The sequence below is a fragment of the Aspergillus karnatakaensis genome (genome assembly GCF_047715665.1).
Source record: "Aspergillus karnatakaensis strain CBS 102800 unplaced genomic scaffold BJY04scaffold_1, whole genome shotgun sequence".
In the NCBI taxonomy this organism is placed as follows: Eukaryota; Fungi; Ascomycota; class Eurotiomycetes; order Eurotiales; family Aspergillaceae; genus Aspergillus; species Aspergillus karnatakaensis.
In genome coordinates, this window is record NW_027395713.1 from 416,363 (window position 1) to 440,538 (window position 24,176).

The 24,176-nt window shown below is 50.6% G+C and overlaps 8 protein-coding genes and 3 non-coding genes across 11 annotated transcripts; 2 read left to right on the plus strand and 9 right to left on the minus strand.

Moving 5' to 3' along the window:
• Positions 1-907: 907 nt before the first annotated feature.
• BJY04DRAFT_1865 (putative dihydroxyacetone kinase (DakA)) lies at positions 908-3,795 on the minus strand. The gene is made up of 5 exons (XM_073710915.1): positions 3,583-3,795; positions 3,152-3,489; positions 2,498-3,005; positions 1,823-2,448; positions 908-1,770 (listed from the first exon to the last, which is right to left on the minus strand). The coding sequence occupies exons 2-5, from the start codon at positions 3,156-3,158 to the stop codon at positions 1,142-1,144; spliced, it is 1,770 nt and encodes a 589-aa protein (XP_073577196.1). The 5' UTR covers positions 3,159-3,489; positions 3,583-3,795; the 3' UTR covers positions 908-1,141.
• A 943-nt stretch (positions 3,796-4,738) lies between these two features.
• BJY04DRAFT_t6 lies at positions 4,739-4,828 on the minus strand. Its single transcript has one exon. It is a non-coding gene; the product is annotated as a tRNA-Gln (tRNA).
• A 338-nt stretch (positions 4,829-5,166) lies between these two features.
• Positions 5,167-6,253, minus strand: BJY04DRAFT_175793 (uncharacterized protein). The gene has a single exon (XM_073709390.1). It carries the CDS (start codon positions 5,721-5,723, stop codon positions 5,301-5,303), a length of 423 nt encoding a protein of 140 aa, XP_073577197.1. The 5' UTR covers positions 5,724-6,253; the 3' UTR covers positions 5,167-5,300.
• On the minus strand, positions 5,834-5,922 carry BJY04DRAFT_t5. Its single transcript has one exon. It is a non-coding gene; the product is annotated as a tRNA-Gln (tRNA).
• BJY04DRAFT_t4 lies at positions 6,231-6,318 on the minus strand. Its single transcript has one exon. It is a non-coding gene; the product is annotated as a tRNA-Gln (tRNA).
• Positions 6,319-6,869: 551 nt separating this feature from the next.
• Positions 6,870-8,451, minus strand: BJY04DRAFT_225427 (general substrate transporter; the record flags this gene model as incomplete). The annotated part of the gene is made up of 1 exon (XM_073718209.1): positions 6,870-8,451. Exon 1 carries the CDS (start codon positions 8,415-8,417, stop codon positions 6,870-6,872), a length of 1,548 nt encoding a protein of 515 aa, XP_073577198.1. The 5' UTR covers positions 8,418-8,451.
• A 381-nt stretch (positions 8,452-8,832) lies between these two features.
• On the minus strand, positions 8,833-10,218 carry BJY04DRAFT_175795 (Gfo/Idh/MocA family oxidoreductase). The gene is made up of 2 exons (XM_073709391.1): positions 10,011-10,218; positions 8,833-9,964 (listed from the first exon to the last, which is right to left on the minus strand). The coding sequence occupies exons 1-2, from the start codon at positions 10,062-10,064 to the stop codon at positions 8,906-8,908; spliced, it is 1,113 nt and encodes a 370-aa protein (XP_073577199.1). The 5' UTR covers positions 10,065-10,218; the 3' UTR covers positions 8,833-8,905.
• Positions 10,219-10,284: 66 nt separating this feature from the next.
• Positions 10,285-12,949, plus strand: BJY04DRAFT_175796 (uncharacterized protein). The gene is made up of 3 exons (XM_073709392.1): positions 10,285-10,558; positions 10,612-10,703; positions 10,755-12,949. Exons 1-3 carry the CDS (start codon positions 10,424-10,426, stop codon positions 12,409-12,411), a joined length of 1,884 nt encoding a protein of 627 aa, XP_073577200.1. The 5' UTR covers positions 10,285-10,423; the 3' UTR covers positions 12,412-12,949.
• Positions 12,696-13,360, minus strand: BJY04DRAFT_212423 (uncharacterized protein; the record flags this gene model as incomplete). The annotated part of the gene is made up of 3 exons (XM_073714576.1): positions 12,696-12,866; positions 12,938-13,234; positions 13,304-13,360. The coding sequence occupies 3 exons, from the start codon at positions 13,358-13,360 to the stop codon at positions 12,696-12,698; spliced, it is 525 nt and encodes a 174-aa protein (XP_073577201.1).
• An 856-nt stretch (positions 13,361-14,216) lies between these two features.
• Positions 14,217-15,430, plus strand: BJY04DRAFT_225429 (Gfo/Idh/MocA family protein; the record flags this gene model as incomplete). The annotated part of the gene is made up of 2 exons (XM_073718210.1): positions 14,217-14,350; positions 14,403-15,430. Exons 1-2 carry the CDS (start codon positions 14,308-14,310, stop codon positions 15,428-15,430), a joined length of 1,071 nt encoding a protein of 356 aa, XP_073577202.1. The 5' UTR covers positions 14,217-14,307.
• A 156-nt stretch (positions 15,431-15,586) lies between these two features.
• Positions 15,587-24,082, minus strand: BJY04DRAFT_204342 (uncharacterized protein; the record flags this gene model as incomplete). Its single annotated transcript, XM_073713475.1, has 17 exons — positions 15,587-15,647; positions 15,705-16,065; positions 16,116-16,538; positions 16,586-17,666; positions 17,715-18,407; positions 18,942-19,219; positions 19,265-19,420; positions 19,474-19,479; positions 19,519-19,636; positions 19,670-19,714; positions 19,751-19,805; positions 19,848-20,240; positions 20,271-20,305; positions 20,348-20,762; positions 20,802-21,046; positions 21,080-23,814; positions 23,899-24,082. The coding sequence occupies 17 exons, from the start codon at positions 24,080-24,082 to the stop codon at positions 15,587-15,589; spliced, it is 7,284 nt and encodes a 2,427-aa protein (XP_073577203.1).
• Positions 24,083-24,176: the final 94 nt, after the last annotated feature.

Consider the following 24,176-nt stretch of genomic DNA (forward strand, 5'->3'; position numbering starts at 1 on the left):
TCATGATGGTCATTATCATCTCGAAGAATCCCATCCCACCTTTCCATCATTTGACTCGAGAGCCATCACCAAATGCTTCCTATCTCGATGCTCAGGCATTCATCCTCCATCATCGCCATATATTGAGCTGCACAACACACCTACCTGATATCAGGAACATCAAACAGCAGTTTATCAGACAGACAGTTGTTCTGTCATTGAGGCCGGGCTTGAAGCAATCCAACTCAACCGCCCGACCTAACGTGCGCTATACGGACACGTTCCGATAACTGACGTGCCACAGAGCAGCAAGTGAAGCATATCCCATCCAAGCCAGTCCAATCACGCCATGCGCCGGGCTGGACTGCCGTCGTAGACTTTACGTTGCGAGATAACTCATCTGCCTACTCCGGAGTACTCCGTTAGTTCTACATTAAGTGTCGTTCCACGTGACATAACCCCAGGCCCTGACCTCTCGACCAATATCAACGAAACCAAAACGGGTTCCTTAAATGATTTTCGATGAGCTTCTCCCGTCAAGTCGTATCATCCATTTGAACCTGACTTGATGAGCGACACCTGCTTGTCCAGCAGATAAAGTTGATGTCAAACCTCGACCTATTGTCAGAGAACAAACCCATCCGGGGCAGGTGAACAGAAAGCTTCGGTATCGCCTCTACACCAAACACAGCCATCAAGTAATTATCAAAACGGGAACTCAACCCGTATCCAAATTGTAGACTGCTGCCAATCCAGGCAAATAGAAAGTTCGTCCTAGGCTCGCGGTGATCCAAAAAGGTAGGCAACTATGCGACTATACAAATGACCCAGGTGTGCACGAGTCTCTTCTCAGCTTCGCCCATCAAAGGCCCAACAGCAAGGTAAATTACATATGGCTGTAGGCTGAGTATCAGAACAATATGGTGTTCTACAGCCTCTCACGAACTCCGACTGTACGGGTCCATTCTTAGGCAACACGGTCCAAGTTACTAAATGCCACGACGGTGGTAATCTACATCTCCAACTCAAGTCCATCTTCCCAGATCATATCATCATCAAATTATGCTAAAGAACAATCCACGAAACTAAGGGGGTACTAAGTAATTACTATGTACTGAAAAAGCGCATGATGTGGGTTCAGAAGTGTCCTGGGTCAAACACCCTACAATGCACCAGCCAGCCCAGTAAAGAATTCATAAAGTCCATGGGCACCAGGGTCCGGAACCTTACCAAGCCACTCCTCCTCGCCACCAACATACACCGCACGACCCAGGGAAGCCTTCATGTGCTTCGTGGCTTCCGTGCCCTCCTCGGCAGCCTTGGCAGCAGCGTTGACGTCCCGCTTATCAACGAGCGTTTGGCAGAAAGGAACAAGGGCATCGATCATTGTGCGGTCACCAACCTGGGCGGGTGTGTACTTGGCCAGGGCAGCAATAGAGTATTTCAAGGCTGCACCCCAGACGTCGACATTTGCGGGAGTTGGGGTGCCCTTGTCTTGTTCGCGGAGGCCATGGACAAGGGCGTTGAGGAAGATGGCGTAGATAGCACCAGATGTGCCGTCCATGGTGTTTTCGACGACAGTCACGATGCGGAGAAGAGTGTTGACGACGTCGTCGGTGAGGTTGGCGGAATCATCGTTGATAAGTTCGAGGACGGCCTCGGCTCCACGCTTGAGGCCGATGCCGCAGTCGCCGTCCCCGACGATAGTGTCGTAGCGGGTAATTTTGGGTTCAGCATCAATAACGCGCTTCAGGCCTGCACCGAGGACTTTGCGAATGGTAGCGATGTCAACTGCAGCTTTCGTTAGTGGATGTTGGGTTAGTTCTAGGACAGGGGAACGCACGCTTGACGTTGCTGGGTGGCTGCTCGGTTGCCTTGGCCCTCTTGACTTCAATAGGAGGGGAGTTACGGTGTTCCCAGGTGGAGGGCTTGATACTGGGGGTCCAGCCAACGGCCTCGGCGGGAGCATCGATCAGCTCAAGGAAGGACTTTCCAGGGCCCAGTCCGGTGTCGGTCAGTTTGAGGAGGGAGATGCTGAAGCCCAGTCCGTTAAGACTGGTGAGGAATGTGCCTTGGATAACGCGCTCAGGCTTAATATCATATGACTTGTTTAGCTGGCGTACGACCTCATCGGTAATGCCCGACAACTCGAGAGTGCTGACACCTCCCAGGTTATTGATCAGAAGCGCAAACTTGTCACCTTTTTGATGGGTAAGGTAAGCTCGGTCAGGGTCGTTGTGATCCAGTATTTGAAGGAGCATGGTGTTAACTAGCTCTTGCAGTGTGGCCTTGGCTCGGTGAGATCCCGGCTCGTTGTGTATACCCATACCAATCTCAACCTCGCCCTCGGGGATGTGATCCTCTGGTGGTCCTCGTCCGGGAACGTGAACATGCTCCAGGGAAGATCCCACAGATGCAACATGGTCATTTGCTAGCTGAGCAGCCTTGTAGACCTCCTCGAGCGAGGCACTATATGAGATTAGATATGGTTGGACGAATTAGGAACATAGTAGCTTACCCAGCCTCCGCCAATGCGCCGACAATCTTGATGATAAAGATACCTCCTCCAATACCACGGCGACCAACCTTGCCACCCTTCAGCTTACCAACACCAACGTCGTCATTGATTGCGAAAAACTCTGTCTGAATACCGGCAGCTCGGGTCTTCTCCGCAGCCATACCAAAATTCAGCACATCACCGGTGTAGTTCATGGTGATGATAAAAACTCCTGCGTCGTTGTTGACACGCTCCATGGCGGCGATGCGCACCTGCTCAGCAGATGGGGAGGCAAAGATCGTCCCGGCCGCAGAAGCATCTAAAAGACCTTGGCCGACATATCCTGCATAGGCGGGCTCGTGGCCGGAGCCTCCGCCAGAGACAATCGAAACCTTTCCTTTCCTCACAACATCAGGTCGGCGGAAAATGATCTTGTTCTCTGAGTCGAATGCGAGAGATGGGTTTGTGATTGTCAGGGAGTTTAGGGCGGTTTGAACCAAATGGGTGGGATCGGAGAAGAAATGTTTAGCTGGGGGGTGCGTTAGCGTATAGATCGGAGTCAATTCCCGCGGCATGGTGGAGCACATCTGACTTCATAGTGATCGCGCCGCGCGGGGTGTGGGGATGACAGGCAGAAGTCCATCCGACTCTGCAGAAAAGAAGTCGGACACTTACTTTGCATGGCGAATACACTTGGAGCGATCAGCGGCAGGGGAAGATAGTATGACGTTTGAGTTCAAGGATAATGTGGTGGGGTTTGGGGTTGCACGAGCGTATGGTCGGGGGCAGTCGCAGCGCGCAATCGATAGTTAGGTCGTTTGGAAGACTGTCGTCCGAGACACTGGGCTTCACTCCTTTATATGCTTGCACGTTCTCCGGTTATTGAAGGCTGGGCGATATTACTCCAATTGAGGATGCCGCGGGCTTCGCAGCTTCTCCAGAAATATTTGCGATAGATCGGTCTCCAGTCCGGACCCAGGCGGGGGAAAGTGGAGAATCTGTATACTGTTGATCTATTCATGTCAGTTTTTTCCATTCACTATATTCAATGCGATTGAGAGAATGGTCATGGGCATTGTTCGTCATTAAAAAAGCAAACAGCGTACCTTGGTGGTTTCAACCCGGTGTCTCAATAGCGTGCGTCGACTCGGTTCAGCAGAGCGCACTGGTGGCGTTATATAAATATGGATAGAGTCGTAGGTTGTGACAGGAAGAAGGAACAACTGGGGGGGAAATTATACAGAACTGAGAGGAGAGGGGGAAGGGCGCTCTGGATAAATAAGGAAGATATAAGCACTCCAAGCCCCCAAGCTGGCTATTTCAAGATGGCGTAACCGGCCGGCAGGCAGGAAGCAGGTTAGCTGTACCTTTTTTTCATGCCTTCTTTTTTTTTCTGCTGCTCACATGAACAGCTCTGTAATGCATACATCAGGAACTGGTACTCAGTCTCGCACGGATCCGGTAACAGATCGGAGGAGAACCGACCTGCCAGCGCTTCGGATTACCATCTTGGGACATCCCGCCCAGCTCCGGTGTCTTCAATCGAGCAAAGCTGAGTGGCAGCTGCTAAAAGATGCCGTTTCTCCTTCTCGATTCTCACGCCTGAATCCCCTCTCCGGTTGCTTTTCTATGTTACCTGTCGCCTCCTGACGGTTGGCATATTACCCCACATGTAGTCGGTCGAGCTTCCACCTGTAATGAGCAATGTCGAAGCATTGGCACCCAGACACTGCCCTCGGTGCAATCATTTTTAGATAATCCAGTCCCCCGTGTAATGTTTGTGGCCATTGCCACGTCATGGATCCCCCATTCTCTTGTTGAACAGGGTGTATCGGTGTTCGGGATAGTCAGAATGATAATCTCACGAGAGGTCATGAGACTAGGTTGCAGGAGATCAACCATCTCACCGTCCCGTCGGTGAAATCGCCGTGGAACTATCAAGCAGCTAGGCGCAGTTCCAGAAGGTGGATCGAAAGCTCAGACTTCCACGTGAGCCGCTTGAGGGCCCAGGCCTGTCTCCATCTTGAAGCTCTTCCCTCTTATGTTTCCTTTCCTGGCGGCACTGCGGCATACCTACCGTGGACAGTGGTTGTTTCATGCAGGGGCTGGCTTCATAGATTCTCGGCCGAGGGTCATGCGTTCCTTCGCGGTGGACTCCATCGGACACATTGATATATCGCGGTCGATTGTAGAGGCTCAAAGAAAACCAGAAGAGAAAAAAAAAAGTGCTTCTCTAAATGAAAATGAAAAGTTAAAAAAGAAAGGTCCTGCCCGGGATCGAACCGGGATTACCAGATGTGACTCTAATTGGAGTATCAGAGTCTGATGTCATGACCATTAGACCACAAGACCTAATTGGTTATAGGGCGGCTCATTTTTTAACATTATAAACCAATATTAATTTTATACACCACTTTTTTCTTATATCCCAGTAATCTCAGCCTGGCGGCGTGTCGCCTTTGGCGGAACATCTTTCATTTGGGCCAACACAAGCTTTACAGCTGGTGAATAAATGCTTGATGCCATATCACTAGTCTTTGGATTAGGTCTACTTGGCCATGCATCTTATGAGGCTAGCCCATGGTGAGTCATGCGCGCTTCTCTCCTCGATATATATATTGTCGAGCGCGCCCACTAAATAGGTTGAATACCCTAAACCGGGGCAACGACCTTGGGGCTCTCTACTATAACGACAACAAGAATACCCTGGGCCCAGGCACCAGACCAAACCGGTATATAATGCTCCGTAATCCGTAATATCGCATCACATATATTCCCCTAGTGCAGTATAAATACCCAACCCCCCCTAGACAACTACGGCATTTTACCCACTACTACGCGCGACGATCTCCAAAAGCCAAATGAAGCGGCTCTGCTCTTGTGCCGGACAAGCAATGCTGCTGCAATAATATATAGTCACACACGCCCGAAGCACAAACGCTGCAGTCAACACAAGGATACTCTGCATAATCGCGATCCATACTATCCCGCCTACCCCCGCTTCAAGATCGACACCGTCAAGCAGACTTATAAATGCCATTGTCCAACGGCCATGCCTACCATCCACAGACGCACCAATACCATAACTTAAGAGCACCACAACAACAAGATGCTGCCGGGTGTCCATCCACACGAAACATACCGTCCTGACTCGCCAAGGTCTACACATATGCGGTACCATACTATAACGCTGGCTAGCCGAACACCTTAAGGTCAACCTAGTCAGCCAGGTACTACCACTACTCATACATCCGAGGCGTTAATCCACGAAGCCAAAAACAAACGGTTCACAATGACAACCTCCACCACCAACAACAGGTAGTACTAAAGTGTATAGAACACACAAGCAAAACAAAAAGGTCCTGCCCGGGATCGAACCGGGATTACCAGATATGACTCTAATTGCGCATCAGAGTCTGATGTCATGACCATTAGACCACAAGACCTGAGACTGTGGTGTCGGGCGAGAAATATGGGTCCTTGAGATAGGGCTAGGGCTGGACCGATGAGGGATGGTGCGGGACGGGTGCATAGGGCTGGCTGGGCCTGGTAGGTATTTAGGTGGGTTGGGAACCCGCGGGAAGCAAAACTAGCCGACTAGTAACTTTTTAAGCCAGCCAGAAAGGAAGGAACAAGGTTAGATATGATACACAGGGAAGCTACGACTGAGGGTCTATTAACCACAAGCTTGTATAAAAAATATTCATGGCAATGCTCGAGGCAGGAAGAATGATATGAAAAAGCAAAAAGAATGAGGTCCTGCCCGGGATCGAACCGGGATTACCAGATGTGACTCTAAAGGATATCAGAGTCTGATGTCATGACCATTAGACCACAAGACCAGAAGATATGGTACTGGTATTTGCATAGTTATATAAGTAAACACAGGAGAGCACAAAGTTACATGGCAGTTGTAATATTGTGGGTAGCATCAATTCTGTCTGATATTTTCCGCATCTAAGATTTAGGGGTTGAGGCTCTGGGTACTTGGTAACTATCCCCAATCATATGCCTTCACCTACACCCCTGGCTCATTTTCGGTGGACCTTACCCGGCTGTCGTAGCTGAAAGGCCATGCCCTAACTTACCTGTCACTAACTAGCCAATGTCAAAATACATGAATCGGCTCCTCAAAGTATCATCGCCTGAGCCATCCAAGAATGCTCGAGAGCTGCTTGGGCAGGCACAAGAAGTGCTTGAGAGAACATCCACATTTTTCTGTTCTTTGATCCGTCATACTCTGTTGAACACTGCGTGCGGGTGCCGCGGGCCTGAAGTCTGAGTCAAGACATGTTGGCTTGCCTGCCATGACTGACAAGGCTGTGTTTCGAAATGAGATATGCAGATATATTGCCTCCCCTCCTAGATTGCTCTACATACAACATGGATCAAGTTAAACCTTCTCAACATGAACCCCAGTCTCACCTGCCTTCTCCTCAACAACAGGCACAAGATCCTTATCCATCGTCTCCCCTTTATCGAAAAGCACATCCAGCTCCTCCAGTGTATGTCCATTTGTCTCGGGATAATAAAAGTAAATCGTGATGGTAATAATGACCAGAATCACACAATAAACAATATAATACTTCCACGCAATCGCATCAAGGATAATCGGATTGACAAAGGTGTTGAAGAACAATGCAATCCGGGTGCTGTTCATGCCCAGTGCCAGCCCTCTAGCGCGGAGATCATACGGCCAGATCTCGCAGGGGTAGGAAAAGAGGAGAGGGGTGAAGGCGATGTCATAGAAACCGTAGTAGATGAAAAGGAAGGGGATGACGGCTGTACCGATTGCTGCTGTGCCGGTATTTGCGAAGGAACCCGAGAGGCCCGATATCACAATGTATGCTGATAACATGCCGCAGCAGGAGATGAGGAAGAGGCGGCGGCGACCGAAGCGGTCGACGTTTAGTGCTGCACCAACCGAGAGGATGAGATTCCACAATTGGAGGAACCCTGATATCATGGTTTGGTTGGTGACCGATGTAACTCCCACACTGCGGAGGACAGGGGCGAGGTAGTATGAGACAATTCCGACACCGTTCCACTGTGCAAAGATACCTAGAGTGACTGTGATAAAGGAACGGTGGCGGTTTCCGCGGCCCCGGAAGAGATCAACCCACGAGGAGGACTTGCGGTATTGGTTTTCGAGGGCGAGGGAGTTCAGGATCTCTTGTAGTTCGAAGGCCGCGAGGGGTGAAGATTCATCGCCATCGGCATGATATTTAACGAGAATTTCGCGGGCCTCTTCAACCCTTTCTTTCGAGGCAAGCCAACGAGGGCTTTCGGGGACCAAGAAGAATCCGGGTAGGGCTACGATAGGCAGTGCACATTGGAGCAGGGAAGGAATACGCCACGACCAGTTGGCGGACATGTTGCGAGTGCCGAATGTGACCCACGCGGCTAGAAGGGAGCCGACATGCCAGCCACAATTAAAGAGGGCCGTGATGATACCACGATGGGTAGGGTAGGAGGTTTCTGCCATGAGGATTGCAGCAGAGCCTCCGGTGAAGGTAGCTGACGCACCGATAAAAAATCGACCCATGATGAACATGGGAGGATTGGTAGCAGCTGCCTGGAGAGCCGTGGCCAAAGCAAGCCAAAGGAAGTTGATGCCGAGAGTCTTTTTGCGTCCGATGCGGTCATTGCACCATGCAACAACGGGATAAAGAACAAACGCTGAGATGTTCTGCACGGCGTTCACAAAGCCTAGCCAAGCACCGGTAGGAGTGTCCATGAACTCTTGCCAGCGAGGGAGTGCCTGCATGCCGTTCATGAGGGTACCATCGTAACCATCAGACGCCGAGAGAAGAAAGAGGCATAGTAGGGTAAAGTTGAGGTAGAAGAGATTTCGCCTTCGATACCAGGGAATGCCATCGTCGGGCAGGAGCCTGGCCAGCTCTGGGCCAACGGACTTGGCCTGAATATCTTTGATAGCCATGAGCAAGAATGGATTGAGGGAGAATGTAGAAAAGAGAATCAGGCTTGACGCTGGATAAACAACATGGAGGCAGAGAGCGCCCTCTTAAGTATTCCCAGGCCATATCAGCCGGGGTTGTGCATGGTAAGTGCCGGGCTGCAGCAGGTAGAGAAGTGATACTCCTGGGAGGCGAACAAGAGCCCCGTGGGGTACGCACGAACTAGGAAGAGATCCTGGGGAATTGAACAGAAGCTAAAATGAGTTAATGGAGACGTGAAAGCGAATCGATGAGAGCGATAGTCCTGGACGCCGTTTACCCCCGAAGGATTTCTAGACCGGGGGTAGACGGCAATCAGAAATCAGAGCGATCAACTAGCTTGAAATAGGCAATTTAATATTGACGGCCAGGCGGCGCACAGAATAGGTATATTGCGATACTGAGTCAGATAGAGCTTTCTTTTGCAAGACGACCATATTCGAATAAATACTCGTAATAAACAAGATTTCTCTTATACACTAGCAAACCCGGCATGCAGCAGCATTTGGATAAGGTCAACATCCTGTCGCGCATCTTGAATCGTAGTCTTCGGCTCCCGCCCACTGACAATAGTCTCGTACCACTCCTTGAACTCAACAGTATAGCTATCCTCGTAAGTAGTCCGCACATGGCGCTCTTGGTAACATTCTTCTCCCCGCGGCCCGGTCGTCTTCTCACGCACTGTCATGGTAGTTGGCAGACCCTTGACGTACGGCGTATCATAGTTGACACGCACAATCTTGTTAGACCCGTAAACTTCGATGTGAGCGTCAAAAACAGGGACTTGGTTGATACCAGATTCATAGACCACGGGGAAAGAGCCGTAGTCAAAGGTAGCTGTGAAGATAGGCATCTGGAGCACAGCGCCTTTTACACCTTGTGGCATTCCAATTGCTTCGCGCATTGCAGATAGATCATGAGTTCCCAGCCCACCCAATACCATCAGCATTCGTCGGGTCAGATCGTTGGCAGGGACACCATAAGTTGTGAGGGCCTCATCTGCAGCAGTTCGGTCTTTATCTTTCGCTGCCCGTGAGTCTTCCGGCTCGTAGTCGTCAAAACGCCTTGGGAAGGTGCCCGACTGTCCAACAAATGTAGCATTAGGCCCGATGATGTCGCGCACTCGAGCGTATTGGATTTGCGATATGCCTCCGATCTCAGCGATGGCATCGAGGAATGCAGGGGCGTAACGTCGCATGTATCCAACCATGAGCCGGCCTTTTGAGGCCCGCTCTGCAGCCTGAAGCTGCTCAATATCTTTGTACGAGCTCGTAAGCGGTTTTTCCACGAGGACCGGCTTGTCGTTTTTTAGTGCGAGAAGCGCATGTTCGGTATGGTAGGCAGTTGCATTGCAGACTAATACTGCATCAACTTCTGACGCGCTGCACAATTCCTCGGCGGATTTCGTAATTTTTGGCGGCTGACCGGCTACTTTACGCTTGCAATGCTCGAGCGCGTTTGTCGAGATGTCACAGAGGTAAGTGACCTGGAAGTAGTCGGACAAGAAGTTGAAGGTTGGGATATGAGAGACCTTGCACTGTTAGAAAGACGCAAATTGATGATTTGGATTGACCGACCTGTGCGATTTCACCGCACCCGATCACACCAACGCGTACGATTCTCGAGGCCATTCTGGATGAGAGGTTCGGAAAGTGCTTGGAAAATCATCGTGGGAGAGTTCTGGTTTAAAGGCTCAACTTTCAAGAGAGCTGCCCCGCATTGATTGACGCTACAGAGCGCACAGCAGCTCCAGGGAGACGATGATTAGAGTGGAGAGAGGTGAGGTTGCTGGGAGCTTGACTGGTGACAGGTGACTGGTGAATGGTGATTTCCGTTGTGTTGTGCGGGGAGAGCCGGCAACCTGTCTTGCTCCAACTCCCCTTCTGCCTTCCTCCAACCTTCCTTTCTGGGTCTCGTTCTTCGGTCCTGTGCATCGGAAACTATAGTCTTATTCAAGCTTGGTGGGAGCCCATTTAGATTTGCTGCGGAAATGGGATCACGTCGGAGCGCCGCTGCTAATGGCGATGCGCCTACTACTGCAAAGAAACCCCGAGCCATTGCACCACGGAGTGCCTACCCACGCAAACGTGCCATGATGGCCTGTCAGCTATGTCGCATACGAAAGGTATCCCCCAAGATGGGCTTTGGACTAATGCAGCATGACTAAATACTGTCCAGACCAAATGTGACAACCGCCGACCGGCTTGTGGCACCTGCACGTCACTAGAGTTCCAATGCGTCTATCAAGATGCCTCCACTGACTTCTCCGCGTACGGCGATTGGCGCAACGGTGATGGGACATCCTAGCTGACAGATTTCAGATTCGATCCGGCCAGCCTCGCAATCCTCGAGCGCGTCAACTATGCGATCCGCCTGATTGAGCAACAGCCCGGTCCTATCGTTTCATCTTCCGGCACTCCGCGGACAAGACATGTCCAACAAGATCCCGGGGAGGCCGGACCCAACTTGGCATTGACAGCGTCCCCTGGAGAGACAGTATCCCAAAGCACCAAATCCACGTTCCTACTAGAGGCACAGCACATTCAGGCCAACTGTGCAAGCAGCCGGGTCCTGCAATGGCCGTCTCTCCGTGACCTCCGTGGCCCAGATGAAGTTGACAAGCTCTTCTTTCATCCAACAAACTCCGAAGATTCGGTGGAGCATGTGGTATCTTCCAATGGTCGAGGGATACGCGAGGAAGACGTACCATTGTTGATAGATAGCTTCTTGGAGAATGTCCACACGAAGAACCCGATATTGGACCCCATTGAACTCAGAAAATTGTCACGTCGAATAGGTGAAGATGGTTTTCAATGGGACGGTGCATCTTGTCTGATCCTGATCTCTTGTGCTTTAGGGACAGTCGCTAAGCCGCTCTCCATGGGAACCCCAGGGGCGCATATTACGTCCAGCCTCGACGGTCTTGATCACGCTACAGCCGAGTCATATTATACAGCCGCACGAAAAAGAACTGGTCTCCTCGACTCATCAATCATTGCTATACAGTGTGCATTTCTCGTCGGTGTTTATGAGATGTACTCGATGCGACCACTTCGAGCTTGGCTATCATTCAACCGTGCCTGTACCTATTTTCAAACGTACCTCCACTCATCGTCGTTCTGTCAAGCCAATGAGCAGTCGTCGGAAACAGTCAAATCACGTCTATATTGGTCTTGCCTCAAGTCAGACTGCGAAATGAGGGAGGAAATTGCGTTGCCTCCAACAGAGCTGGCCAAGGTGGAATATTCTGACGCTTTCCCTTCTCCCCCGCTTAGCGGACCAGAGCCAGACCTTGGGCATCACTCTGTCTCAACACCTTCATTAGATGCCAACTCGGAAAGAAGCTGGTACTACTACCTCTCTGAGATAGCAAGTAGGCGGATTGCAAACCGAATCACTGCGGCACTGCACCCTCTGAATCCGGAAGAATGGGCGAAAGTTCCAGTTCATAACCTACAGCGCATTGCTGAAGAATTGGACGCCCAAGTCGTTCAGTGGATGGAAAACCTTCCTCCAATGTTCCAAGTTGATGCCGATGACACTACGGACGAGTTGGCATATTTCCTCAACGCACGATATCTTGACCTCCGAGAACGAATCTGGAGACCCTTTCTATACCTGGCGGCGCATGCCAGACCGGACGATGTCAACTTACCGATATACGTCCGAAATGCCAATATCTGTCTGGAAGTGATCTTCAAACACATTTACAATTGCAGCGTCAGACAACACCGCCATCATGGATCATGGTTTGGAGCAAGGAACCTCTTTACAAAGGGTCTGTTGGTGCTGGTGGCTTCAAAGAGCCACCACATTGTGATGCCTCCCAACTGGATGGCTATGATGGACACTTGCATTGCAGGTATTATGTATTGGGAGGATGAGGCACCGGACCTGCGCGCTGCGAGACTCACTCTTCAACATATTTACCACTCGATTACCCCGCTTGTGCCTGCCTTTGAGGATGCTATCGGTTAAAAAGGCTGACAATAACACTACCCTGGCTTTAATTATTCGAGTCCTACGTGTTGCACTCGAGAACAAACAGTCTACTACAAAATTTGGAGGGCCTACCAAATGAACAACAAACTTGCATTATCGCATTCGATACATAGTGCAACTAGACGAAAAGACAGGACAAAACGAAAAGCTCGGACAACAATGATGTCGAGTCATCTGCCTAGATCGGTACGAGATAAAAAAAAAGAAACGTCTAAGACAGCAAGAGCACAGCCCCCGCCAGCGAAAGCCAAAGCCAATGTCTACTCACCCTTATAGCAATCGCCACGGCTAACAGCAGCGAACCACCCGTCCTGATGAGCAAGAGTGCCAGAGAACATGGACTTCTTGCCATCGCCACAAATCTCATAGATGACCTTGGCAGCCTCAGCAACGTTCATATGCGAGGGGATATCCTTGTAGTTGTCATAGGACTTGGTCTCGTTAGCAAGCTCACTCTAGAATAGAACAGGAGACCTCGAAAGAAGGGAAATAAAGAACCTACCTCATTACACCAGCTGATCTTCACCGCATTATCGGCACAGTACAGCCAGTAGCAAGAACGAGGGGGGATAGGCGTCGGGTCCTCGTCTTTCTTCTTCTTGACCTCGTTGATGGCATCCTGTATGTAGGTCCCATAAGCATCGTATTCCCAGTAGCCGCAGCGGAGGGTGTCGCCGGGGGCGAGGATGCCACGCTTGGTGAGCTGGTCGTTGGGGGTGGAGGCGACGTCGGTGGTGTTGTAGGCGGGGTTGCCGAGGAATTCGTCGATAGAGAAGAGATGCTTGTCCTCGATGGGGGACTAGAGAGGGAGAGGGCTGTTAGTAGGTGGAGTGAGAGGGAGAGGATTGAGTAAAAGGAGGAGACCTACCGCTCCAACAATGGAGGCCACGACGGCAAAGGCAGCGGAGATGAGAGTAGAACGCATCTTGAAGTAATGCCTGAGTAAGAATAGAGTAGAGTAGTGTAGTCGAGCTTGCTATGATAGAAGAATCTGAGTCTCAGATCAGACGAGCACCGGCGAAATCCGATGTCAAGGTGAAGGGAGGAGAGGTGGGAGGTGATCTCAGGAACGATCGAGAGAGGAGGAAAATTAGGGGGATTTATAGCTTCAAGAATTGAGACTTCAAGGCTAGAAGACACTCTGCAGCTCGCTTAGGGACTGATATTCACTCCTTAGGAGTGTATGCGCATGTTTCTAAGGCTGGACCTCCACCTGGTGGTGAAGTGCGCGGATTTTCTTGTAAGGTGAGTGGATAAATCTGCGCACAAGGAAATGTCCTGCTGTGAATGTTAGTGAATATGTAGGAAATAGTCCTAAAACGCTCACTGAGTAACCTCCATGCTTCTGTTCGAGCTGGAGGTGCTATAGAGATGTCGAAATGCTTGGAGTATCAGGTGGTCTAAAGTGACCATGCAGAGTGCCTCTCACAGTTATCATATTCGAGGGTAGATCAAGAAGGCACACAAATAATGATAATAATGCTCCCACTTGATCTCAAAGCCAAACAAGGATGCAAGAAGGGGATTGACTTGGTGCCTGGATATAAGAGTGGTGTTGGACCTGCGTATCGTATCGTGAGCAAGCAGCATTAGGGCATCATTTCAAAGCTTGGCTTGCAGGTCTTGCCATGATGAACCTCGAAGAGATTTATACTGATATCTATAGGATGACACAGTACTATCAGCAGCTAACGATCAGTTCCTACCCCACCAGCCAACTAGCCTGGTTGGCGATAGCAGTTCCCGGGGAGAGACGGCACCCCGCAATTCAGCTCAGATAAGTTATAAAACCCTCCTTGCGACAGCATTTTTCATTCTTACAAAACTAATACAGACGACCAGATCTAGCAAGCCATCATACATACTCCCGAAATGACCACCGACCCCCTCCCAACCCTCAACTGGGGCATAATCGGTAGTCCCCCATCCCCGTCTCCCCAAAGACCCCAACTAACCAACACCCCCAGGAACCGGCCTCATCTCCTCCTGGTTCACCCAAGATATAACAAAAACCCGCCCCACCCCAGCCACAACTCACAACATAACCGCCATCGCCTCCTCCTCGTCCACAGAAAAGACCCAAGCCTTCATTGAGAAACATCTCCCGGATCTCTCCCCCACACCAAAAACCTACAACTCCTACGCCACCCTCTTCGCCGACCCAGACGTCCAAGTAGTCTACATCGGTACACCGCACGGCCTACATAAACAGCATTGCCTCGACGCCATTGCCGCCGGCAAGCATGTCCTCTGCGAGAAAGCATTCACGCTCAACGCTGCCGAAGCAAAGGAGGTTCTCTCCGCGGCAGAGCAAAAGGGCGTCTTCATAATGGAGGCGATGTGGACGCGTTTTCTACCACTCACACTCAGATTGCAAGAGCTGCTACACATCGAGAAAGCGATTGGGGACGTGCGGCGGGTGTTTTGTGATTTCGGGCTTGAGCAGGATCTTGCGAGTTTGCCGGCTGATTCAAGATTGAAGGATCCAAGGATGGGCGCGGGGAGTCTACTGGATATTGGCATATATGCGGTTACTTGGGGGTTGCTTACGCTTGAGAGTGAAGCAGGGAGGGAGGAGCCGAGGGTTATTGCGACGCAGAGTCTGAGGGATGGGATTGATATTGCGTCTTCGATTCTGTTGCATTACCCTTCCACGGGCCGCCAGGGAGTGCTTACGTCGAGCACGGAGGTCCGCACGCCGAAGACGTTTCTGCGAATTGAAGGGACTGAGGGGATTATCACTGTTGATGGTCCTGCTGCCTCGGCGCCTAGGGGTTTCACTGTTTATAAGAAGGGATCTGATGAGAAGGGGGAGAGATACGACTTCGAGCCTGAGGGGATGGGATTCTATTTCGAGGCTGACGCTGTCGCGAAGTGTATTGCGGAGGGGAAGAGGGAGTCTGAGATTATGCCTCATAAGCAAACGGTGAGGGTATTGGAGCTTTTGGATGAGGTTAGGGCTCAGGGAGGGGCGAAATTTCCTCAGGAAGAGTGAATACCCCGGAGCGCGAGTGTCCAGTAGGCAATTAATTGGCTTTAAGAATAGAGGTAGAATGATCGTTGATATACACCTGTCTAGACCGAGTACTATTATCTGAGTCCGTACAACATAAACATAATATGCATGTGTATCCAGCGCCAACCAACCGGTCTAAGCCACATATTGGTAGCGATTGCCATCGTCGCGCTCCATATAATCTTTCTCGATTAACCTACGCACCGTTAGTCTTATACTGATGAGGTCGGGGAATATGAAAGGTGAGACATACTTCTCGATATTTTTCTTGATATCGGCCGGATCAAGTACGCCGCGACTCCTTGTCGCCTTAATAACCTCCGCCACTAACTCCGCATGGGTGATGCTCTTGCGGCTCTTCATAATCCGCACAATCGCCGCTTGCGTCTCATAATGTCGGTCTGCAGCGACACGTTCATGCGTGGTCTTGTTCTCCTCCTTCGTCTCCTTCAGCTGGATCTGGTTGATCTTGATGCGCATCTTAGGGTCGGTGAAAGTAGGATTGTAAGAGAATTCGTCGGTATCGTTGACGTCGCGGCCTTTCGGTTTCTTGGCGAGAACGCGGTACTTAGCGCATGCGAGCGATTGCAAAGTTCGTTTGAGTTCTTGGTCCGCTGCGTGGAGTTAGGAAAGGAAAGTATAGACAAGGTTGAGGAAAACTTACTCAAGGTAGTGGCTTCTTTGATCTGGCGGTAAGTGAGTGTTCCACCTTCTGGAATGTCGTTGAAGAGGAGGAGCACAATTGCTTGGAAGGAACTGACAACGAGTTCTTTATCGCCCTTGGGAAACCTTGCTCGGAGCTGGCAATGTGCCAGCTGGTGTTTCCAGGCAAGCTTCCGCCCGTTGTATTTCGTGTTATAGTGGTTTTCGAAAGCAGAAATTGCTGTTGCAATTTCCGGCGGTATCCGGACTTGAGCATCGGGGTATGACGGCCACGCAGCAGCTGAAAGCACACTGACATGTAAATCAACCGGGAGAGGGATATTTCGTTCCCTTTGAATGAAACCATACGCGGCCATTTCATCCCGAGCGACTTCCATATCCTTGAACATGGATTCAAGATTATGGGTGAAACTTGATCCGCATTCTGAGCCATGTTAGCTGGGGTATGGGACGAGAATGAGGGAGGCGTACCTGTTTTGAGCCGCGATAACATGCTCTTTTCTGCATCATCGCTCGCACTTCGGCCCATCAGAAGGCGACGCGCAAGGTCGTTTTTATAGAACGCCTCAAACACCGCCTTGCCGTGAACAAACCGGAACAGATCGAGGACCTGGTCCAGCTGTCGGCTGATTTCTGCATCTTCGTCTGTCAGAGGCATATTCTCCGCTTCGCGTGAGGGCGCTAATCTCCAGCCACCCCGGAGAAGCCTGTCCACATATTTGGCAATCATTTCTCCGGTCTTCGGGTTGTCGGTGCCACCAGTGGCTGCTGACTTCTTGCCCTTGTTCATAAAGCTCTCAAAAGCTTCGCGGAGGGTGTGCCCTAGATTCTCGTTCCGCTGGAATGAATCATTCCAGGTATCGTCTAATTGCTTCTTAAAGTCAAGCAAGCGGGACACCATTTCTGCCTCTTTTTCGTCATCGAACACGATGCGCTTGCCTTCGTCCACGATATAGGCCGTGAATGCGCCCTTCAGCCTCGCCCCAAGGTCTTTTCGCTCCAAGAGGGTATACAGCTGCCGGAGAGCGACTTTGTTTCCCAAACGCAGCAGGCCAAGAACGTCCTTTTCACTTAGTAGGACGCTCTCTTGATCTGCTACAAGGGTTTGGTCAAGTAACTCGGAGAGTTTCTGCTTAGTGCTTCTGTTAAAGGAGAATTGCTCGCACCGATTCACCTCACGCTCGATCAAGCGATGGCTGTTTTCAACGTATGATGCTAGATATCCGGATGCCTCCTGCTGTGACCATAGTGTAAAAAATTCACTCGAGTCCGAGACAAGCAGCGGCTCAAACCCGGAGACATAAACATCGAGTCCGTGGAATAGGTCGATGGCGTTTCGAAGGAGGGAATGATCGGTAGCTATACCCTGTCCCTCACTGCGATCTGCCGCGACGAGGTCACAAGCACCTTGGAGGATCTTCTGCTGTAACGTAGGATAGGAGTATATGTGTTTTCGAAATTGTATTAATCCCATCTCACGGATAACCGGGTGTTCTTTGGAATGCAAGAGGAAAGATTGATCGAGGTAGTAGAATATCCAGCGCACAGTGACCTATATGCGTTAGGAGCCGCCTCAAGTATTAGAGAAGATAATAGCTACCAGCATTGACTGCCACACCTTCCAAGCCTCTACCACAGACCTCAGTGTGTCGATATTTGATCCCATCTGGGCTCTGTCAACCAAAGAACCGTGCAGTTTCCCCGTCACATGCTCTCGGCAACGACTTTCAAGTCGCTTTGATAGCACCGCAGCCCTTCCTTGTCGACAAACATTCTCAGCTCCCTTGTATAGCTCCTCGAGCGAGACTTCCGGCTTCCCGCCACTGAAGATCGCTGTTAACGCCGCATCCAATTGCGCCCAAACTTTATCAAAATATGAATCCTGGTTCAGCCGGTTCCCCGTCTTCAGGTTCTTCACAACCAGCCTCTTCGCGCCAGTATGCGGCGTGAAATTGCTCTGATGCGACGGTGCGTTCCCCGGGCGGGCCTGGAAGGCTGAATTCGATAACATGGGCCCACCACCACCCGGACCGCCCGGTTTAGGGCCTGCATTTGAGAAGCTGTACATTTCGCCAGAGCCGGGCTGTTTCGTCGCAAAGGAAGCAGGGGATGCTCGGACTCGTTTGTTGTTCGGCGGAAGGTCGTCGTCGTGTGATTGATTTCGGTAGAGGAGGTCCGAGATGGTCGCTTGTTGGTGCAGGGATGAAGCCTCTTGATCTGCGAGCTTCCTCTTGCTAGGAGTCCTGCGCTTACCGCTCCGCTGATCGGTGGCGCCTCTCGAGGTCTGCTGCATCTACCCGGTTCGATCCCAGAAGAGGGCGGCGAGGGGGGAGCATGCAGAGCTGGGACAATCCAAATAGGCTCAACCGATGAAGACCATGGCAGATGCTTTTCAGGTTCAAAAAGGCCTGGATGCTCTGCCGTCTGATGCGAGGGTAAGCTGACCGATGGAGGAAGCTCAAGAGTTGAGGCAGCGAGAGACCTCCGCAGTTCGATGGACGTTGGGTTCGGAGATAAGATAATACCGATGACATAAGCTGCAGCGATCTTGAAGTTAAAAAGAAGACCCTCGCCTCGGTCCACTTGTTACGAACTGCTAATTGATGCGGTTTATTTTCATTTAGGTTATATCTTGAAAGATTCCTAGTGCTCCCAATTCAAATATGCCTTATCCCATAGATACACCACTTCATCCACCCTATGCATCGTGACTCATGCCAAAGCAGCTATGAAAACAGCTTCGGCCCAATGTGCTCGGAGACCTCGTTTTCTTCGACCTATAGATATGTCAGAACGTATAGCACATCAACGCAAAACAATCACGTACGTCCAAAAAGTCTGTAGCGGCAATAAGAGCCGTGTATGACTTGGCAATGCTGGCAAGGGCGTCGTGGTGGTCGGCAGACCCAGCTCCGCCGATTTTAGCAAAACGCTTGAATACCCCCACCATGCTTTGCCTGTTCTCTGTAAGGAAAGATCGGGCTAGCTCCATCATTTGCTCGTTGTGAAGTCCACGTGAAAAAGTTGCTGTGACAATCACCCGTAGCACCGAATCGAGTAGATCGTAGTACTTTCGGAGAGCGTCGGGGTTATCAATGTCTGTCGCTGTTAGCGATCTGATCTAAAATAATGTTAAGGGTAAGTACATACCGATACCGAGGTCAGGATCCGCAGCGAATAGCTGTGAGTCACGCACTGCCTGGAAAAGACCGTCCTTTAATACGTGGCTCGCGCCGGGCTTCGTCTGGCACAGCTGTTGTAACAATGATAGTAAAGACTCATAATATGACAAGAGCAAAGGCGTGTCTAAATTGTCAGTAAGTTGCCGACGCTCATGGTAGATGCAAGAGTGTACTTACCGCTGGCTTGAGCATTTTTTAGCTCGAGCGGCAAAACCCGGATACTATCCAGGAATAAGCTGAGATAATTTGACTGTGATATCGACTCAGCCAATAGAGAGTCTGCGTGTCTATCGAGGGCTGCCAAAGAATTGAGGAGTAAGACAGCGGATACCCGGCAGGTCTCTTGACCACTGTAAGCGTCATCACAAATTACTTCGATTAGGGCGCGACCCGACGATTTGATGACCTGTTGGCTGTGCTGCCTCATTGTTTCGTGCCCACCGCCGGGAGAGACGATGCCGGCGACATAATGCGAGCAAATGTTATAAAAAGTTTCTTTCAAGTCCACACTGCCAGTAACCAAAGTGATGCCTCGGACACATATTTGAAACAGTTGATGTAGCTTCTCGTCAACAATGTCGGCACTTCGCTTGGACGAAGTCGCTTTGGGTGCCGTTGGCTCTAGCTTTTCGAGAAGCGTTTCCGCTAATCGGGCAAGCTCAAGTCCTTCTGGTAGGTCTTCCTCTATCGCGGTCTCGAGCTTCGGGAGGATCAACTGTATGGAGTGTAAGATGAACGTCAACTTCCGCCCCCCGTCAAGCTCAGAACACGCAAGGATGGTGGTAAGTAAATCGGCCCATGAACGTAAAGCTGCGTGTCGATTGAAAGTGATCACCCGCGACTGATTTGTTGCACCCAGGAAGTCAAGAAGGCCCTTAGCTTCGGCGTTGAAGAGTTCCTCATCCTGTGGCCGCAACTCGCCATCTGCTAATAATCGGTCTTTTCTGTCTTTAATGAGTTCTTCCACTTTGGACAGCTCATAAAGTGGGAGGGTGCCCTCCGCTTGCGACTTGACACAAGCCTCGATATTCAAACCTCCAAAGTAGTGCACCTCGGGTGGCTGGGCATGAAAATGAAGATCAAGGTCCGCAAAATCGAATAGATCAAACACTGTCGGGTTCGGAACAATCTCACCGCTCTGTGATGTGGAACTTCCGAACAGTGTTGACAGTATACTTGTTAGCATGGAAGGTGAGCCAATTTTAGCTGCAGAGCGAATTTCTGTTGCCGCGTAGTCGAACAGAAAACTCCTATAGAGCAAGAATTCTGCAAGAGCATCTGTCGAGGAATGTATCCAGAAATCTTGATCATTGACTTGTAGTCCGTCCCAGAGCGTGCTGGGTCCGATTAGAGGCTGGCTTAAGATCGTGACAACGAGAAAGCCTTGAAATCGCATCTCCTGCAAAGTGAAGTACGAAGAGAGCTTCGACGACCACAGATGTTTCAAGACCTCTAACGCTACACGCCTGGCGTGCACAATCCATGACTTAATGCCTTCCTCCAACTCATCGGGGTAATTATATAGGAAGGACATGATAGCATGCAGCAATGACCTCCCGTCGGCGAATAAGCCGTTAGGAGGAATATCGAGAGTGTCTCCCACGTAGCCAAAGCCAAGCAGCACATGAGCGACTGTGGGTCGATCTGGAAGCATGTTCAGGCAGCTATTGAGAAGCTCCAAGATGCTTTCCCGAATCACATAAGCAGGTGATTGTGGACCGATATCAAGCTCCCTATGTTCGGGCCGCACCTGGCTCGCCAGAGATCGACCAATCGAGTCTACATTGACTTGTGTGCTCAGGACCTCGACAATCTTGTTCGACGACCGCCACCTGGATATTCCTGGGGACGAGAGCTTGTTGAGTTTCGGCGAGCTAGACAGTTTCTCCAGCAAGGACAAGGAGGTTATGGTGAGGTCTTGGTGACCCGCACTGAGATATTCACCCAGAGAAGGGATGATATTCAGATTCGTCAAGACGTAATCTTCGAAAGCCGAGAGCGAAGTATTAGCAACATTGACTTTGCTCCCTGATTGCGACCTGATGAATGGTCGGACAATGTTGTTATAAGTCGACTGGAGGTCCAAGATCCTATTCATCACCTGGAGGCTCTTGATCAGGGACATTACCAAGATAGAGTGCTCCGGGGTAGCAGCGACTTCGGCCCCACTCTGTATCGCCGTTGTAAAGAGCGCCTTGATAACATCTTCATTGTAGAGCCATTCTGCTACACGCGCGAATGGATGAAGACGAACGTACGTGACGAGGTTCGAGCTTTTGGAAGGGGACTCTGGGGCGGTTGAGGGTGCACTGAGTACGGTCACAAGGGCTTCGTTGAAAGAGTTTAGGCAGGTCAAGATGACATCCAGAGCATTGAAAGTGAGCACTCGAGCTTGTCGCTCGTTGAGATCAGGAACTTTTCGAGCCAACGCTTGACCAAGGGTGAAATCTATGTATGGGTCAATGCCTGGCATCCTGTAGGAGGAACCAAGGGATTCGGGAAATGGCAGCCAGAAGTGATGATCGGCCGAGTCAGTGGTCGGAGAAACAAGAGAACGAATGAGAATTACGAAGGCATTGGCCTGGTCGAAACTTTCCCCAATTTTCTCGAATGCCTGCTGCTCATGCAATATGAGGGGATTCGACACAAGAGGAACCTTATTATGCGCGGACGCACTCAGAGATCCACTAGAGATCCATTGGTCAAGCGAGAGCCACATCTCATAACCGTTGTAAGAGCTTCGAGCGGTCATTAAACCGGAAAGTGCTTGGAACACTGTCGCTCGTAAATGAGTCGGTAAAGGACCACTGCAGAGTGTCAAGAGAGTGCTAACAATGTTGAAAGTGGGGTGCTGAAGCATCCATTCCCTGACAACAATGCTCTGAGTGGAGAGATGACCCAAGAGTCGGAGGTAGCATGACAGCATGACGGGACTCTCTGGCTCACTCATATCAGCAGTTTCGAATTTTCTGGGATGCTGGATTTTCTGAGTGGTTGGGGCTTTTTCTGTCACTCTTGCTGCATAGATCTGAAGCTCAGCAAACATTTGAGACCAGTTCATGGAGGTGGATCGCTTGAACTTGGTAGCCATGAATTTATCTTCTTCCAGAAGGAATCTATGCGCAGCGGCGGCATTCTCTTCTCCCCCAGAAATGGAAAATAATAATTCGCAGAAGGCGCTGACTCGGGGTACCGTCTGTCGCTTGGAGGCCCATTGGAGAAAGCCGTACAGATTGCCGTCAGTATCAGCCCAGAATTCCTGTGCTGCATCTGGACGACCTTCAAAAGCGAACGTCATGATCATCAAGAATGATTCAAGGTGCGTTCGAGCCTCCACTAGGTTGCGGTGGAGGTTCGAGGTTAAACCATCTCTCAGAGCTGTGATCTGGTCAAGTCTCTGCATATCCTCTTCGGCTTTGAGTTTTCGAACAGCATCCGGCATGTTTGCGACGCATGATTCTGCAAAAGATTCAAAGATTTCCGTCAACAAGTCTTTCAAGAAGGGAGAGCACGCGTCTGCGTCTAGGCTTATCGAACGGCTTTCCCTCAACAGCATTGCTACCAATTCGCTGCGGGCAGGGTCACTCCAATTCTCGCCACTCACGCCCGAGCAGATCGCCAGAAGGAAGTCTAGCCCTCCGTCGTCTAACGCCGCCATGAAAGTCTTTGTGCGGTCCACCGCTTCCTTTTCGAGATCAGTACCGGGGTGGGCCGAGGCCGAGGCTTCGTAATCCCATGAGCTGTAGACCGCAAGCCAAAGCGCGATAATAGCTGAGTGGAACTGTTGGTGCGCCCAATTTTGACCATCTTGAGATGAGGTAATGGCGGCGTTCAAACTCCGTGCCTCTTGGTAGTTACCTGATCGTTCTGCAGACCCGTGCTGAACAAACGAAGCAATCACAGCTGGTATATAATGAACAAGAATCCCATCAAACCGGTCAAGTTTTCTGAGCTGAGTCAGGAGCACCCTGAGATCCTCAGGGCTGGTATAGGGCCCTTTGAAGAGGTAAAACAAGATCGCACCAAGCGACTCATGTTGGTGTATTAGACTGACGCGCTGGTACTCTATCGCCTCCATAACATCCGGATCCTCCGACTGACCGACGAGCGAAGCTTTCTGAATCTGGTCTCCGATGAGCTGCAACCATTTTTGGATATCCTCCATCAACTTCAAGCACTTTCGCGTGAATAGGGATGCGTTCCGTAACTGGCCCTCCTTGATCTCCACAATATGGGCTATCATTTCCTGCATGATTTCTTGAGTGAGTTCCCGTTCCACCTCGAAGGACTCTTGGAAGATAAGGCGTAGTGAATCGAGCAAGAAGTGCCGTTGTTGGTGATAAAGCATGATGGCAGTAATAAGCGCGGGTCTATCTAGTTCTAGGGCCTGTTCCTGAGCGCGATGGAACAGCATTGCCGACACCAATTCATCGAGATTGAGCGCATCGGCGAGCTGAAGTGCGCCTTGCTGGAATTCTTGATTGGTCTCATATTCCACGCCATCGAGTTTGATTTTCCCTACATTTGGCGTACAACATGTCAGCGCAACAGCTTCTTCCAGGATGTCAATTCCGGGGACAGGTGATTTCAGTTTTCCCCTACCAGATAAGACAATCTGTCGGTTTTGATCGCTCTTTGTGGGTTTGTCAAGCAAGTTCCTGAAGTCAATGATGTGGGCCTCCAGCTCAATGCGCAGTCTGTCGATATTCGAAAGGGACGAGTTGGCTAGACCAGAGAGGTCCTGGTACAAGCCCCGAATATTATGTTCGCGCTCTAAAGCGTCCATCTTCAGAATAGAGCGGTCGAGCACCGCACCAGGGAATGCGATGGGCGAGCGTCAAGTCTTGTTTGTCCCGGAGGAACTAAAAAAGGTCGGAGAA